The sequence below is a fragment of the Hoplias malabaricus genome, chromosome 6, assembly GCF_029633855.1.
Source record: "Hoplias malabaricus isolate fHopMal1 chromosome 6, fHopMal1.hap1, whole genome shotgun sequence".
Lineage (NCBI taxonomy): Eukaryota > Metazoa > Chordata > Actinopteri > Characiformes > Erythrinidae > Hoplias > Hoplias malabaricus.
The window spans coordinates 42870995-42888472 of record NC_089805.1 but is presented as its reverse complement, the minus strand read 5'-3'; the positions used below and the strand labels follow the sequence as shown (position 1 = coordinate 42888472).

At 36.8% G+C, this 17478-nt stretch overlaps 1 protein-coding gene across 2 annotated transcripts; it reads right to left on the bottom strand.

Moving 5' to 3' along the window:
* Positions 1–766: 766 nt before the first annotated feature.
* On the bottom strand, positions 767–16669 carry LOC136699821 (CD209 antigen-like). Of its 2 annotated transcripts, XM_066674828.1 has the most exons (18): positions 16565–16669; positions 12935–13072; positions 12385–12474; positions 12078–12149; positions 10768–10839; positions 10562–10633; positions 8404–8475; positions 8198–8269; positions 6010–6081; positions 5804–5875; positions 5170–5241; positions 4931–5002; positions 4721–4792; positions 4478–4549; positions 4282–4353; positions 1893–2047; positions 1118–1230; positions 767–974 (listed from the first exon to the last, which is right to left on the bottom strand). In XM_066674828.1, the coding sequence occupies exons 1-18, from the start codon at positions 16638–16640 to the stop codon at positions 812–814; spliced, it is 1599 nt and encodes a 532-aa protein (XP_066530925.1). In that variant the 5' UTR covers positions 16641–16669; the 3' UTR covers positions 767–811. The 2 variants fall into 2 exon arrangements, with proteins under 2 accessions (XP_066530925.1, XP_066530926.1); XM_066674829.1 differs by lacking the exons at positions 5804–5875; positions 6010–6081.
* Between the last annotated feature and the right edge of the window lie 809 nt (positions 16670–17478).

The window sequence follows — 17478 nt, the reverse complement described above, 5'->3', positions numbered from 1 at the left end:
ACCTCAAGATCTCTAATTACATTTTACTAGTCATAATGCCTTTTAAGATATCTCATGACATCACTGGATTCATCATTTGAAGCATCACGATTCTGGAATTATAATTAAAGATATCTCTAATTCAAATATGACTAGCAAAAATGACTTTATTAGACTGTGTGTATTTGGCCGCTGGTTGGCAGTAGCCTGCTGAGTGTGTGTAGGCTAAAATGGTACTGGTTCTCCCTGAAAATGTAGAAACTGCCAGAAACCTGAAGGAGGTGAACCCTGTGTGATATGCAAAGTAAAGGAGCTTAATCCCACCGAGAACTGCTGAATCCTTCCATTGAGGTTAACATGCTATGTAAATCTGCTGTTTGTGACTACACTCTTGTTGCATTGATCAAATTACAATAGCATGCTTTTTGGTGTTTTTGACAGAATCAATACAAATCAAGTTATGAAATAAACTTCCACATGCTACTGAGGCTTCTGTTTGTTTAATGAATGAATTGTTAAATTGCCAATATGTCTTGTTTCTTCAAACTTCAATCACCCAGTCACCACACATCAAATGAGTCAATGGCAGAATAAGCTGTATGACATTGGCAGAGAGGATTTGGCAAATTTTTCATGGGCACAACCCAAATACTCAGCTCTACTGCTCATCCCACAAACGCATGTTCCTTACAAATGTGGCACCATTTAAGAGAGAAATTCACAGGCTTTCCAACAGTATAAGATTTATTTCCAAGAAACTTTGTTACAACAAAGAAATAATCTACCAAACACAAAAAAGTGGCCAAAACATTTACAGTTACAATGTGAGTCATTATTTTTCACAGATGTATTTTTTTAGTTTCTTGCATGAAGCATCAAACCATGTGTGTGTATATCCATTTTCATCCCCCAGAGCTCCACAGTTCTCTCCTGAAGAATCCTCAGATTTCCAGTTATCAGGTTCATTAGGTTTATTCTTTCGCTTTAACCAGAACCTGAAGGAAAACAGAAGGATCTTCATTTTTCTGCTCAGTTTCACTGTTTTGCTTCATCTTCCAGCTGTTTTTGAAAATCATCTCACTTGCTGTGGCATGTAAAACCACAATTTTATTTTGAAGTGTGTGAGGTAAAATCTTACTCTGTTCTTGTTTCAGAGAGCGGTCGGTTGTTCACCCACATCCACTGTCCCTCCGTGTCCAAATCATTCAGCCCAATCCAGTGAGTCTCACCGATGCGTGAAGAAAGAAAATCCTGATGCAGAGTGTGGGAGATTATTAGTGGGAGAAGAATATGTTTATTATTTATTTGTTTTTGAGGGAAGCACAGTGGTGCAGCAGTTAGTGTCACAGTCACACAGCTCCAGGGTCCTGGACTTAGAGGGGGTCGAGTCCCGCTCGGGGTGACTGTCTGTGAGGAGTTTGGTGTGTTCTCCCCGTGTCTATGTGGGTTTCCTCCGGGTGCTCCGGTTTCCTCCCATGGTCCAAAAACACACGTTGGTAGGTGGATTGGCGACTCAAAAGTGTCTGTAGGTGTGAGTGTGTGTGTTGCCCGGTGAAGGACTGGCTCCCCCTCCAGGGTGTGTTCCTGTCTTGCGCCCAGTGATTCCAGGTAGGCTCTGGACCCACCGTGACCCTGAACTGGATAAGGGTTACAGATAATGAATGAATGAATGTTTGTTCTTTGTGGTCCATTCAAGAATTAGTCATGGACAATTCCACCCAAATATGTCCCTCAGTCGCCTAATGCTACAAACCTTGAAGGCTTGAAGAGAGAACATGAAACATGAGAGTTTTCTGAGACATCTACTCAAACCTCTGCTAGGGCAATGACGCTGGAGCTGAGCATGCGTGGAGGGGATCACTGCCTCCCCAATTCTGTTCAAAAGAAGTTAAAAGGACTGCTTTCAGACTCACATGTTCCTCTTTGCTGGTGATTACAACCAGATTGCCTCCTTTCCCAGTGCAGTAATTTCGACTCTCCCTCCAGTTCAGTTCATCACTGGAGAAGTAGTAACAACTTACACCAAAAAATGTCCATCCTTCTCCACACTGTGCACATTTCTGACATCCTAATGTGGAAAACAGATACACAACAGATCTGTCATGTAATTAGGATATTATCTTTATGGATATTTGATAGTGACTGTGTTGAAATGATTTTCTGCTCAGTAACAACAGGCAAAAACACTTAAGGAACTGCAGCTTAATAAAAGTTTTTCCAAAGTTATTCCCTTTCATTCTATAATATGTAATGTGAAGCCATTTATCTTATATGAATTTGCAATTCAGTTCTAACTGCACTCAGTTGCGAAAAGAAGAATGTGCCTAGTGGACTGCCTTTAAAATACTACAAAATGATAAAACTGCTGATAACTGACAAAACACATTGAAAGCTCCTCATGCATCTGAACACACTTTTAGAAAACGTGGGTGCCTGTCACTTATTGAAATCAATGCATTATGAAACAAACAAAAAAAATAACACTCCAACAGAGACCACAAGCTGTTGGGCCACTGACAGTACAAGCAGGAATGGGAAAACTTTCCACTTGCAAAGCTACAGCATTTAGTCTTCTCAGTTCCCAAACACATACAGAGTGTTGTTAAAAGAAGAGGTGATGCAACACAGTGGTAAACACCCCTATGTCAACTATTTTGTCAATTAATACAAAGATGCAGTTAAAATGCTTTGCACATCATGACATTTTGTTTTATTTACATTTTGCACAGCATCCACCTTTTCTGTAAATGTTGTTTCTAAGTTGCATTAAATGGAATGTGTACAGCATGGTGGTGTTACAGGTAGTGTTGTTGTCGCACAGCTCCAGGGTTCTGAGCTTGTGTTCAACTCCCACCTTTGACTGTCTGTGTGTAGTGTGGTGTGTTTTTCCTGTGTCTGTGTGGGTTCCCTCTGTAATTCTTGCACAGTCCAAAAACACTTGCTGGTAGCTTGACTGACTGTCCACAAGTGTCCACATGTGAGTGTGTGAATGACTTGGGTGAGTGTGTTATGCCCTGTAATGAACTGGAGCCCTGTCCAGGGTATCTTCCTGAGCCCAGTGATTCCATGTAGGCTCCGGTCAAACAGCAACCTTGAACATTAACACATTAACATCAACATGTTTGATTTACACTCTAAATTACAATTACTGTGAATGTGTGACATTTACATTGTGTAACTTATACCCACAAGGTGAGCTATAAGAAGAAAGTCCAAAACCCAAATGAGTGAACATTCAGCCCTACCATTGGCATGATGTGTAATGTGTGGGGTAAAAGGTAGCATTTTTTAAAATTTCATACATCAGTTTCCTTATTGTTATTTAAAGAAATGCAGGGTTATTTTACAAAAGAAGCCTGTGGATCACCTTTGTCCAAAACAGCCAGGAGTCACCAAAACTATGTGCCAAACAACTTCAGAACCACTGTCCTCATACACATGAAAAAATACACAAACACAGACTAAACTAAACTACGCACAACAACAGCTAAAAACAATATGGTCACGTGAATGTCTCTTATGGTGCTTTTCCACTGTATGGTACTGACTCGACTCGACTCGGCATGGCTCTACATGCTTACTGGGACCTGGTCCCTGGTAGCATTTCAATTAGCACAGCTCTTCCCTGAAATGTAGCCAGTGATGTCACAAAACACCGTCTCTAACAGGAACCATTTGAAACCACAACAATGTTGGGCAGTTTGTGTCACACTGTCAGTTTCAACAACCATCCCAGTGCAATTTAACACACACGGCAGGACACCAGTGATCTGTAAAAGTCAGTCATTGTTAACACATCAGCAGCAGTTATCAAGATAATTGTTATGAAAAGGATCATAAACTGTGGCTCTCATGTGCTCAGATGCAAGGCATATAACGTTATATAAATCATAACATTACACATGACTGTTTGTGTGTGTATCAGGAACGAAATTTATTGACCTGCAGTTTCATCTTCAAAGTTCTATTCTCAGACAGATTTTGGATGAATTTGGAGGCTGCTGGAATCCTGTGTCCTGGTTCAGTCCATTTGACTTGCAGATTTTATGTAGTCAAATGTTTAATCCAAGTAGCCTTGATAACATATTTGTTCCATGCAGTACAAATATGATAACATATGGTAACCATGCAGTGGGAAAGTGAAATTTTAGAATTCATAAAGTCCTACAGTACAGGGAACATAGTGCCGTACTACATTTCAACTTAAATATTAATTCTTGATTGTCCAAAGATGTTTTGTTTGGAGGTGGTCTGAGAAGTAAAAATTAGAGAATGAGGAGAAATGCAGTTTGTGCCTCTTACCACTGCATTTAGAGAACATTTCTTGAGTCCTGAGATGCTGGACCTTCAGATCTTCATACTTCTTTTCTGTTTCTAATACAAAAAAAGGGTTAGTAGTTCTTTCGGACATTTTGGGATATTTATACATTTCAGCTGAAACATGACTGATTTTTTCATGAGATGTTTTGTGTGGAGGAACACAGTCTGCTCCTCTTACCACTGCACCGAGAGTTACGTTCTTGAGCCCTGCGATGTTCGACCTTCAGTTCTTCATACTTCCTTTCTGTGTCTAATGGAGGAAAGGAATGTCATTTTTTTTTGGTATTTTTGGTCTGTGTTTCTTTGACTTGAGTATTTATACATTTAAAGTGAAATCTGTGTGAATTGTTTCAGATGTTTTGTGTGGTGCATTGAGGTGTAAATCTAGAGAGTGAGAAGGAAAAGAGTCTGCTTGTCATACCACTGCACTGAGAGACACGATCCTGAGCTCTGCGATGCTCGACCTTCAGCTCTTCATACTTCCTTTCTGTTCCTAATACAAAAAAATAGGCATTTTTTTTGGTTTAGTAATTCTTTCAAACATTTTTGGATATTTATACATTTCAGGTGAAACATGACTGAAATTTTCATGAGATGTTTTGTGTGGAGGAAGACAGTCTGCTCCTCTTACCACTGCACTGAGAGATACGTTCTTGAGCCCTGCGATGTTCGACCTTCAGTTCTTCAAATTTCCTTTCTGTGTCTAATGTAGGAAAGGAATGTAATTTTTTTTATTTTTGGTCTGTGTTTCTTTGACTTGAGTATTTATAATTTTAAAGTGAAATCTGTGTGAATTGTTTGAGATGTTTTGTGTGGTGCATTGAGGTGTAAAGCTAGAGAGTGAGAAGGAAAAGAGTCTGCTTGTCATACCACTGCACTGAGAGACACGATCCTGAGCTCTGCGATGCTCGACCTTCAGCTCTTCATACTTCCTTTCTGTTTCTAATGCAAAAATAAGTGGTGTTTCTTTTTTGTCACCTTTAATTTCCTTCCTCTAACAGGCTTGTCATTTAGGAGGAACAAACAGGGTGCTACATACTATTATTCTTTGTGTTTCTTTTTCTCTGGAAGCCCATTGCCACAATTATTATGTTTATTCTAAACATCATTGAGAAGAAACTCTAAAGGCTAATCACAAGTATACAAGTATACACAAGTATCACAAGTCACTTCTGCTTTTTCTGCAGTAGGGAGATAGGTTAGTTAATGTTGGTTTTATTTTATTTATTTTTTTAATGTTAGGTAGGTTAATTGTGGTTTGTACCTTACATTTTGTTGTTAGATGTTTGCTGTTCTGCTCACCCTGAAGTTTAATTTGTGATTCATTTTTTTTCCAAATCTTCCATGCTAGTTTGTTGAATGCATTCTATCTTTTATTCATGATACTGCCTCTTGAAACCTAGACTGGCATGGGACTTAGTTATTTGAAAAGGGGGTCATAACAATAGGCCAGAGAAGTTTTGTGAGTAGTAAAGTTAGTGAATGAAAAGGAAATCCATCTTACCACTGCACTGAGAGACACGTTCTTGAGTGCTGCTATGCTCAACCTTCAGCTCTCCATACTTCCTTTCTGTTTCTAATGCAGGAAAGTAATGGCATTGTTTAGTCTTTTTTTATTTTGGTCTCCATTTCTTTCGGACATTGGTATTAATAAATTTCAGCTGAAATATATATTAGTTGTTGATTGGCCAGAGACCAAATCTGCCCTACCGTTGCAATGAGAGACACGTTCTTGTGCTCTAAGATGCTCTGCCTTCAGGTCTTCAAATGTCCTTTCTGTTTCTAATGCAAAAATAAATGATGATAATTTAATACATGGCATATTACTGTGACAAACAAATGAGTAGCATCAGACGTCCACTGAAAGTTAAGGTTTTTGGTAACACTTTAAATTACAGGCACTAATTACTGGGTGAATACAGAGCATGTACCTGTTAAGACATTAGATAAAATAAGTACTGAGTAAGTTAAAGGGCATGATACTAGAAATATGTGGTTATTACTGGCATCTTACAAGCACTTTACAAATGAGGCACGTGTCTACATCCTGAATCCATTGTACTTCTGAGCATAAGTATAGATTATAAAATTGAATTAAAAGTATGACCGTTTATGCAAGATTTTTATAAATAATGCAGCTACTGTTTTGAATTCACTGTAGTTCTGAATGTGATTATAGATCATTTAAAGTTATTTACAGTGCACCTACAGAGAAGGACATGGTCAGCTACTTTCATTACAGACACTAGCAGAGTTTCATGGTGCTTTGTGTTCTTTAGGTTCAGGACATGTGATTTACCACAATAATCATCATCACATACTTCAGAGATATTTTACACTGTTATCCTCTATGTCCTGAGGCATTATCTGTACATGGCTGACTAATGATGAAATGAACTGTAAGATACCCATATAACCACATATTTCTAGTATCATACCCTTTACTTTTCTCAGTACTTATTTTATCTTACGGCTTAATTAACAGGTACATACTCTGTACTCACCCAGTGATTAGTGGAATGTAATTTAAAGTGTTACTGTTTTTTCGTTCTCCTATAAATTTACTATTTTGGAGATGCATGTTTTCCTTTGGACAGTGATATGTGAATTGGTGTTACGTCCAGAGTTGGTTGTAGCCCTCTTCTGGTCAGGTTTTGTTTTGTTCTTTTTCTCTTTACTTTCTTTCTACCAGTATCAGCTGACTGCAGAAACCATTGATTGGACTAGACCACAAACGTCTTAGTTTGTCAGCTGATCAGCAGGAGAACACAGGATTGGCCATGTCTGGATGATGTGGGGCTTCATAAGCAACCATGATGTATTGAAGAAAAAAATACAAAATGAGTGGTATTTCCATCCAATGCACTTTTGCGAATAAACTTCAGATGACTTAGGCCCCTGTGATCATGGATGGCATTGAAATGAGGAAGAGGGAGAGATCTGAGCCAGTCGTTTATATCAAAAACACACTTTAACAAAAAGCTATATTTAATATGTTTTGTTGGGCATCTGTGTGGTTTCTGTCATATAGGGCTTGTTCTTAATATTTTGAAAGGAAAGTAAGGGCTTTAGTCCAGGGCTCCAGTGCGCTCTGTGTTGCATGTGCAGTATGTATAAACCAGCTAAAATGTCATTGTTCTTTTGAAACTTTTTCATTGCCCTTTTACGCATTTGATCTTCATACTTCTATTCTGTTTCTAATACAAAAAAATTTTTGTTTCTCCACTTTTTTTGGGTTAGTAATTTTTTCTGACATTTTTGGATATTTATACATTTCGGCTGAAACATGACTTAATTTTTCTTGCACTGCACTGAGAGATATGTTCTTGAGCCCTGCGATGTTCGACCTTCAGTTCTTCATACTTCCTTTCTGTGTCTAATGTAGGAAAGGGATGCCATTTTTTTGGTATTTTTGGTTTGTGTTTCTTTGACTTGAGTATTTATACATTTAAAGTGAAATCTGTGTGAATTGTTTGAGATGTTTACTCTAAACATCATTGAGATGAAACTCTAAAGGCTAATCACAAGTATAGGGGTGAGTGCTATTTGTTTCGTTGTTCTTCCTTCTGCTTTTTCTGCAGTAGGGAGATAGGTTAGTTAATGTTGGTTTTATTTTATTTATTTTTTTAATGTTAGGTAGGTTAATTGTGGTTTGTACCTTACATTTTGTTGTTAGATGTTTGCTGTTCTGCTCACCCTGAAGTTTAATTTGTGATTCATTTTTTTTCCAAATCTTCCATGCTACTTTGTTGAATGCATTCTATCTTTTATTCATGATACTGCCTCTTGAAACCTAAACTGGCATGGGACTTAGTTATTTGAAAAGGGGGTCATAACAATAGGCCAGAGAAGTTTTGTGAGTAGTAAAGTTAGAGAATGAAAAGGAAATCCATCTTACCACTGCACTGAGAGACACGTTCTTGAGCGCCGCTATGCTCAACCTTCAGCTCTCCATACTTCCTTTCTGTTTCTAATGCAGGAAAGTAATGGCATTGTTTAGTCTTTTTTTATTTTGGTCTCCATTTCTTTCGGACATTGGTATTAATAAATTTCAGCTGAAATATATATTAGTTGTTGATTGGCCAGAGACCAAATCTGCCCTACCGTTGCAATGAGAGACACGTTCTTGTGCTCTAAGATGCTCTGCCTTCAGGTCTTCAAATGTCCTTTCTGTTTCTAATGCAAAAATAAATGATGATAATTTAATGCATGGCATATTACTGTGACAAACAAATGAGTAGCATCAGACGTCCACTGAAAGTTAAGGTTTTTGGTAACACTTTAAATTACAGGCACTAATTACTGGGTGAATACAGAGCATGTACCTGTTAAGACATTAGATAAAATAAGTACTGAGTAAGTTAAAGGGCATGATACTAGAAATATGTGGTAATTACTGGCATCTTACAAGCACTTTACAAATGAGGCACGTGTCTACATCCTGAATCCATTGTACTTCTGAGCATAAGTATAGATTATAAAATTGAATTAAAAGTATGACCGTTTATGCAAGATTTTTATAAATAATGCAGCTACTGTTTTGAATTCACTGTAGTTCTGAATGTAATTATAGATCATTTAAAGTTATTTACAGTGCACCTACAGAGAAGGACATGGTCAGCTACTTTCATTACAGACACTAGCAGAGTTTCATGGTGCTTTGTGTTCTTTAGGTTCAGGACATGTGATTTACCACAATAATCATCATCACATACTTCAGAGATATTTTACACTGTTATCCTCTATGTCCTGAGGCATTATGTGTACATGGCTGACTAATGATGAAATGAACTGTAAGATACCCGTATAACCACATATTTCTAGTATCACCCTTTACTTTTCTCAGTACTTATTTTATCTTATGGCTTAATTAACAGGTACATACTCTGTACTCACCCAGTGATTAGTGGAATGTAATTTAAAGTGTTACTGTTTTGATACATGTTTTCCTTTGGACAGTGATATGTGAATTGGTGTTACGTCCAGAGTTGGTTGTAGCCCTCTTCTGGTCAGGTTTTGTTTTGTTCTTTTTCTCTTTACTTTCTTTCTACCAGTATCAGCTGACTGCAGAAACCATTGATTGGACTAGACCACAAACGTCTTAGTTTGTCAGCTGATCAGCAGGAGAACACAGGATTGGCCATGTCTGGATGATGTGGGGCTTCATAAGCAACCATGATGTATTGAAGAAAAAAATACAAAATGAGTGGTATTTCCATCCAATGCACTTTTGCGAATAAACTTCAGATGACTTAGGCCCCTGTGATCATGGATGGCATTGAAATGAGGAAGAGGGAGAGATCTGAGCCAGTCGTTTATATCAAAAACACACTTTAACAAAAAGCTATATTTAATATGTTTTGTTGGGCATCTGTGTGGTTTCTGTCATATAGGGCTTGTTCTTAATATTTTGAAAGGAAAGTAAGGGCTTTAGTCCAGGGCTCCAGTGCGCTCTGTGTTGCATGTGCAGTATGTATAAACCAGCTAAAATGTCATTGTTCTTTTGAAACTTTTCCATTGCCCTTTTACGCATTTGATCTTCATACTTCTATTCTGTTTCTAATACAAAAAAAGTTTTTTTTTTCTCCACTTTTTTTGGGTTAGTAATTTTTTCTGACATTTTTGGATATTTATACATTTCGGCTGAAACACGACTTAATTTTTCTTGCACTGCACTGAGAGATATGTTCTTGAGCCCTGCGATGTTCGACCTTCAGTTCTTCATACTTCCTTTCTGTGTCTAATGTAGGAAAGGGATGCCATTTTTTTGGTATTTTTGGTTTGTGTTTCTTTGACTTGAGTATTTATACATTTAAAGTGAAATCTGTGTGAATTGTTTGAGATGTTTACTCTAAACATCATTGAGATGAAACTCTAAAGGCTAATCACAAGTATAGGGGTGAGTGCTATTTGTTTCGTTGTTCTTCCTTCTGCTTTTTCTGCAGTAGGGAGATAGGTTAGTTAATGTTGGTTTTATTTTATTTATTTTTTTAATGTTAGGTAGGTTAATTGTGGTTTGTACCTTACATTTTGTTGTTAGATGTTTGCTGTTCTGCTCACCCTGAAGTTTAATTTGTGATTCATTTTTTTTCCAAATCTTCCATGCTAGTTTGTTGAATGCATTCTATCTTTTATTCATGATACTGCCTCTTGAAACCTAGACTGGCATGGGACTTAGTTATTTGAAAAGGGGATCATAACAATAGGCCAGAGAAGTTTTGTGAGTAGTAAAGTTAGTGAATGAAAAGGAAATCCATCTTACCACTGCACTGAGAGACACGTTCTTGAGCGCTGCTATGCTCAACCTTCAGCTCTCCATACTTCCTTTCTGTTTCTAATGCAGGAAAGTAATGGCATTGTTTAGTCTTTTTTTATTTTGGTCTCCATTTCTTTCGGACATTGGTATTAATAAATTTCAGCTGAAATATATATTAGTTGTTGATTGGCCAGAGACCAAATCTGCCCTACCGTTGCAATGAGAGACACGTTCTTGTGCTCTAAGATGCTCTGCCTTCAGGTCTTCAAATGTCCTTTCTGTTTCTAATGCAAAAATAAATGATGATAATTTAATACATGGCATATTACTGTGACAAACAAATGAGTAGCATCAGACAGACTTATTTTTCTTGGTATTCTAAGCTCTGGGATGTATGACTGATAAAACTGATAATCACAGCAAATCCAGACTTTCAGGAATTTCGTTCATGGCCATTATGGACAATATCCCAACTAATAAAAATGATTTTGGTACATTGACAATTTACTCATCTGCTTATAATAGTAACAATTATTATTATTATTATTATTATTATTATTATTATTATTATTGTTGTTGTTGTTGTTGCTGTTATTATATCTTTTAAAATATGATGAAATAATACTTGTGTATTTACAATACACACAATGAAGAATTATTTAAGCTTTATGTATATATTTGTTGATCTAATGCAATATTATTTGATGTGAAACTTACAAAAACTTTGAAAAACTATAAATCAATAATAAGAATATGTTTTTGCTGATGCTGATTTTTTTTCTGCCCGGAGTTTAAATAGAACTTTATTGCAGAACATGAATATAAAAACAGGACAATTTACATATGAAAATGAGCAATTAAAAATAGTACTGCAAGTAAAGAAAAAAGGAAGGGTGCAACCAGAGAACAAAAGAAATAGAAAACATGAGGGACACTTTTGTCCATGTCTTGGAGCAGACAGCTCTGTTATGATTAGAGTACTATCAGTTACTCTAAGAGCAAAATAAAACATAGATTTTGAAGGAGTGCCTTGATTTTTAGGTGTTAATTCACAATGGATTACTCCCAGAGGCTTCACAGCACCGCGATGAGAGCACTATTTTTAGAAACGGTAAGATCTAGAAACGGTTTCTAATGGTATTTGGCGCACACAGATACCTTCAGGCATTCCTGAGTTATAAAGCTGAGAATACCAGTTTTGCTTTTCACCCCACAAACTTCAGGATTCAACTTAAAGCCTTAACTAGCTTGTAATTAAGGAGGAATAAAATAGTGTGCTAAATGCAAATTCTTCTGTGAGTCCAATTCCCTGGAAGACCAGTGCCATGAGGGATATTATATTTCTGGCTGTATGTCAAATACTTCAAATATTATTGAAATAATAGATTTTTCTCACATAATGTTTTTTTAGTATTTCCAGTAAATAAATTATCTTCTTAGTACTGAAATATATGTGAATGGGCCAGAGATGTTGTGTGGTGGTGTTTGGAGTAGAAGTTAGGGAAAAGGAAATTCATCTTACCACTGCACCGAGTGATCACTTCTTGAGCCCTGCGATGTTCAACCTTCAGCTCTCCATATTTCGTTTCTGTTTCTAGTGTAAAAAGAAATGGTGTCTCTTATTTGGACAGCCCCAATTTCCTTAACCAGCTTCTTCATTCCTCACTGGTGTAGCTGGAAAATATTAACATTCTAACAAATCTACATCTAAATCTTAACTGATCCCCATTAGTCATGCATTTATTTCTGGATTTCATGCATTTATTGCTGTTATTAAGTACTGTGGAATGTGATCAACACTACAAATGGCTGAAACTCTTCTGACCTACCACTGGCATTTTGTTCCTGCATGGAGAGTCTCTCTACAGCTCTGGAATAATCCTCATTTAGTGCTTCAAAAGAGACGCTTTTATAAAAATCTGTTCAATAAAGAGAACACCATAGGAAATGTCACACAACGAGGTGCTGTAAAAAAGTATTTAAAAGTAATTAAAATGCATTTTAAATACTAAAATTTGTATTTGTTTTAGGTATTTTACCCCGTGTCCAGCACAGTGTTAAATGTCCCTTAATGACCTGACTGCTTTGTGGGAAGCAGTAGTGTTGGGACATGAACAACTTGAAACTGTGCTGGACAAGGGGTACCCAGTCGTGACTGTTTTAGTGTGACAGAGGAATTTTATAATGACGTCATCCATTCCTTCCTTCTGTTAAGTCTGTGTACAGTTAGTATTTCTTTCTTTGTTGACGTAAGTCTTTGTGCTACAGAGCTTTTGGGGGTTTGTTTATTGTTTTGTTGTCTGTGTATATGATTTGGAAGATGTGGTAATGTTCTACACCAATTTGCTGCTTAACAGAGTGAAACTGAGTGATACTTACACAGGACCCCCACAGCACAGAGACCCACCAAAGCACAGAGCAGAAGGAGAGAGAGAGCAGTCAAAACATGCTTCAGACTTTCTGTAAAGCCAAGAGGACTCCTCTTTCTCACTGGCGTGCCAGTGTGGTCCCCAACATCTGAGAGAAACCATATGTTCATTTCAAACTCACAACAAAGACTCTGAACAGTTTTTTCTAGGACATTGTGCAAAAGTGAAGTACTACTTTTTATCTCCTGTCAAAAACAGATACAAACAATTATTTATATATCAGGACAAGTAGCAAAAAACTAATTTAACAGAAAATTATTTAAATGAAAAAATTTCTAGCCTTGCTATTTAAACAGAAAGGAGTGAACAGTTATAGTATATAATAGAAAATAAAATAGAAATACTCATTTTATGAAGCTGCATTCCACTTTGTTTTCATAAAATTTTAAACTCAGAATATACGCTGCTGGAGTGAGATCCTGAGAGCGTTAGTAGAGAGGAGAGAGAACACTGACGTGGAAACTTTAAGTGCTCTGTAGAGTTTTAGGTACTTTGTATCAATATCAATTTGATACTTGGAACTAATAGACCTGAGAAAAGTCAACTAAATAAACTAATGAACCTCTTCTACTAAACTTGAGTCGTCTGGAAGAAAATGGCTGTGTAAATTCCATCAATAAAAATGCAGCAGAGGGAAAATTTTGAGCTCTTGTACATCGGACAAAAATATTTTGATAGACTTTTTACATTCCATTTTAAGACTCCCCAACTGCTCTAAAGATGATACTATTTCACACCAGATCCAAAAAGCACTGATTTACCTGGGCACTAAATATGACTTGAATTTAACTTGAACAATTTAACTTGAACGTTAAAATGCAGTGCATTGACTACAGTTCAGATTTCCCCTACAAATTCACCAGTCTGTGTCACAGGGTCTCTAGCTTCCTAATGGACAAATCACAAACAATACAGGTTGGCAAACATGTCTCACTGACCCTCACTCTCAGCACTGAAGCTTCCCAAGACTGTGTCCTGAGCCTCCTACTGTACTCACTGTACACTTATGTGTGGCCACTTCCAGCTAGGTTTAGTGTTAGGTCAAATTTACTGATGACATAGTTGTGGTAGGTCTGGTCCCTGATGAGAACCTTCCTGGAGAACTGGTTCCAGTATTATAATCTCTTTTGTAACAACAGGAATGACTGCAGCAAGAATAAGGAGAGGAGATACCACCACATGATCAATGACGCTGTAGTGAAAAGAGTAGACAGTTTCAAGTTCACACATGTCACAGTACCTGTCATGGTCTTGCCACATTAACTCCATGGAGAAGCATCACTACCACCTCTGATGCCTAAGGGACTTCAGACTATACCCTCCAAAGTGCTGTGGAACTTCCAACCTGTGCCATCAAAATAACCTCATGGGGAAGATCAGTCTGTTTTCTGAACAGCACCAAGCAGGACCAAGCTTCCTGACCTGCATACCATCTACAGGGTGGGCCATTTATATGGATACACCTTAATAAAATGGGAATGGTTGGTGATATTAACTTCCTGTTTGTGGCACATTAGTATATGGGAGGTGGGAAACATTTCAAGATGGGTGGTGACCATATTGGCCATTTTGAAGTCGGCCCATTTGGATCCAACTTTTGTTTTTTCAATGGGAAGAATGGAAGAGGTTCATGTGATGCATCAAACTTATTGGGAATTTCACAAGAAAAACAATGGTGTGGTTTTATAGTTGGTTAACAATTGGTTTTATAGTAACTTTATTCTTTCATGAGTTATTTACAAGTTTCTGACCACTTATAAAACGTATTCAAAGTGCTGCCCATTGTGTTGGATTGTCAATGCAACCCTCTTCTCCTACTCTTCACACACTGATAGCAACACCGCAGGAGAAATTCTAGCACAGGCTTCCAGTATCTGTAGTTTCAGGTGCTGCACATCTCGTATCTTCACAGCATAGACTGTGTTCATGTTCAGCTGCTCCTTCGGTGAGTGTTAAAGTAGACAGAGTGCAGCAGTAATGTGGTTGGAGGTATAAGTGGCTCCACTTTAGATGGAGAGAAAACACAGGATGAGATGGAGGAGACAGTGAAGCAAAAAGTGAACAAATCACCACCATTTTTGCCAACTTAGCAACCAATTGGGATACCAAATCAACTGCCTAGCAATACCATGGCAAGCACATAGGAACACCTTAGCAACTACCTGGAATCCACTTGGAATACTACAGCAACCTGGGATGTAATAGCAACAGCTTACTAACACCACAGCCACCACCTACCAGTTATAAACACCTTGTCATCCTGGGATACAATAGCAACTGCCTAGCAACACCATAGCCACTGCCTGGGACACCACAGCAGCCACTTAGCAACACCTTAGCAACCACCTGGTATACCATAACAACAGCCTAATGACATCTAACTCAGCAATTTTCAAACTGGGGACCAAAAGGGGAAAAGTATTAGAGGTTGTGTCTCTTTTTTTATTATTTTCAGTTATTTCCATTTATCATTAACTTATTTGGTGATAACGTAAATCATAATCCATGATTTAAAAAATTATTATTAAAATAATAATAATAACTAATATATATATATATATATATATATATATATATATATATATATATATATATATATATATATATATATATATATATATATATATATATATATCTGCCAGCCAGTCACAATGAACAGTCGTCCCCAGTGACTTGGTAGGATGTCTAACCTTAGAACAGCGTCACATTGCTAGAATCTACAGGCAAGTCTGGAATCTTTGTGGAGATATACAGCAAAATGGACAGGTTTTTGATAAGACAAGGGTCTGGACCATCAGTTGAAAGTAGTGATCCAAAAATGTGATGTGACCTAGCTGTATAAAATATGGTTTTATGTAACATACTGATGGCAGACCACAGTGCGTGCTTTATGTTTGAGGATTTTATCTAATGAGGCACTGAAACCACGCAAACTCCAACGTTTTTTGGAGTAGGTGCAGTGGCACTTACAGTCTGTATGTAATGAATGAGTATAATATACAAGTTTCACTTTTTGAATGGAATTACTGAAATAAATCAACTTTTTCATGATATTCTAATTATATGACCAGAACCTATATATTTTTCACTACAGAAGGATCAAGAGAGGAACATACTAATATTCTGATTTGAAGAGAGGGCAACTTCATTTTATACTCTTGAGCAAAAATTAAATTTTTAAGTATGTTTTTTCTGATTGGGTTATATTTCAAATCATGCAGTTATTTTCCCACTTTCTCTGGATATCTTCTGTAATCACAATTTTTTTATTTTATTTTACTTCATTTTTCTGAGTGACTTGGAAAATGTATAGCTTTTTCTTCATGGACATTTTTGACTGGAAATGACTGAAGAGTGATTATATAACAATTTGAACACAGCAGTAATAATACTATAATAAATAATTCATTGATATTCGTCTATGGGGTCATTTTTAGCCCTGATCATTCAAAACCCCCTGTGATCATTATTAAATTGCATGTTATAATTGTGATAGGAACACTGGATGAGACTTTTTATTTTCTCTTAAAAACCTTAATCAAAATAAAGTCAACAAATAAGCAAATAAATGAGACTGTACCTGCTGAACTAGGACATTCTTCATTTCTGGGAATTTTAGAGAGCTGAAAATCTGGATTTTGATAGATGTTCTCCATTTAATCGGCTCCACCACACCACCACCTCAAAGAAACTCACATCAGGAAACATGAGGCGGTCTCATTTATAAAGTCTCTGAGAGGAAGTGTGCCACCCAAGGCATTTCTTCTGTCAGATTGTCCTCATAAAGAACCCATTTGCGACATTTTTAAATTAATATACTGCTTTTATTTATACATACAGTTTTGCTACTGAAGTACTATACTTAAAACTAGAAAGTGTTTGCCTATCATAAACCATGTTATTAAATATGGTTTAATTATTTTTCTGGAGTGACGGCACACCATCCAGCACTTCTGGGATTAGTGGGAGTTGTTTGTGAAACAATCACCAAACATCAGTATCTAACCTCATTCATCTTAATGTTGATGAATACAAACCAAGCCTCACAGAACTATAACAATAAGTAGTGTACATTTTTACAATAAATACATAAGTAATCATTTCCCTGTATCTAACACTCTATCCAAAATACTCAGACCTTTAAAATACTTACTTTCTATGATTTAATATGATTTGTTTATGAATGTATTATATTATGTATATATCTTATATAATATTTTAGGAGAAGTGAGCCTACTTCACTGTGAAATGGCAGTGTGTGACACTTCGCATGTCTGTTACAAACACAAGGTCAGAAGCTGAATAAAAAGGAAGGACTGACTAGTTATACAATAACAACACATGCAATTAAAACATTTCTGATGAGTAAATCCTGCTTAAATAGATAATTTCAAGTGTATTGCATGTAATTATCTGATTACATGCTAAAGCTATCTTGTCATTTCAGGGCCTAAATTACTTCAAAGACATCCTGGTATAGTGCTTGCTTAAAAC

Coding starts and splice junctions, on each gene's coding strand:
- LOC136699821 (XM_066674828.1), bottom strand. CDS start 16,640: ATGGAGAACATCTATCAAAATCCAGATTTTCAGCTCTCTAAAATTCCC. Junction 4,793..4,930: donor ACGTATCTCTCAGTGCAGTG/GTAAGAGGAGCA, acceptor TTTTTGTATTAG/GAACAGAAAGGAAGTATGAA. Junction 975..1,117: donor CTCTCTGAAACAAGAACAGA/GTAAGATTTTAC, acceptor GTTTTCCTTCAG/GTTCTGGTTAAAGCGAAAGA.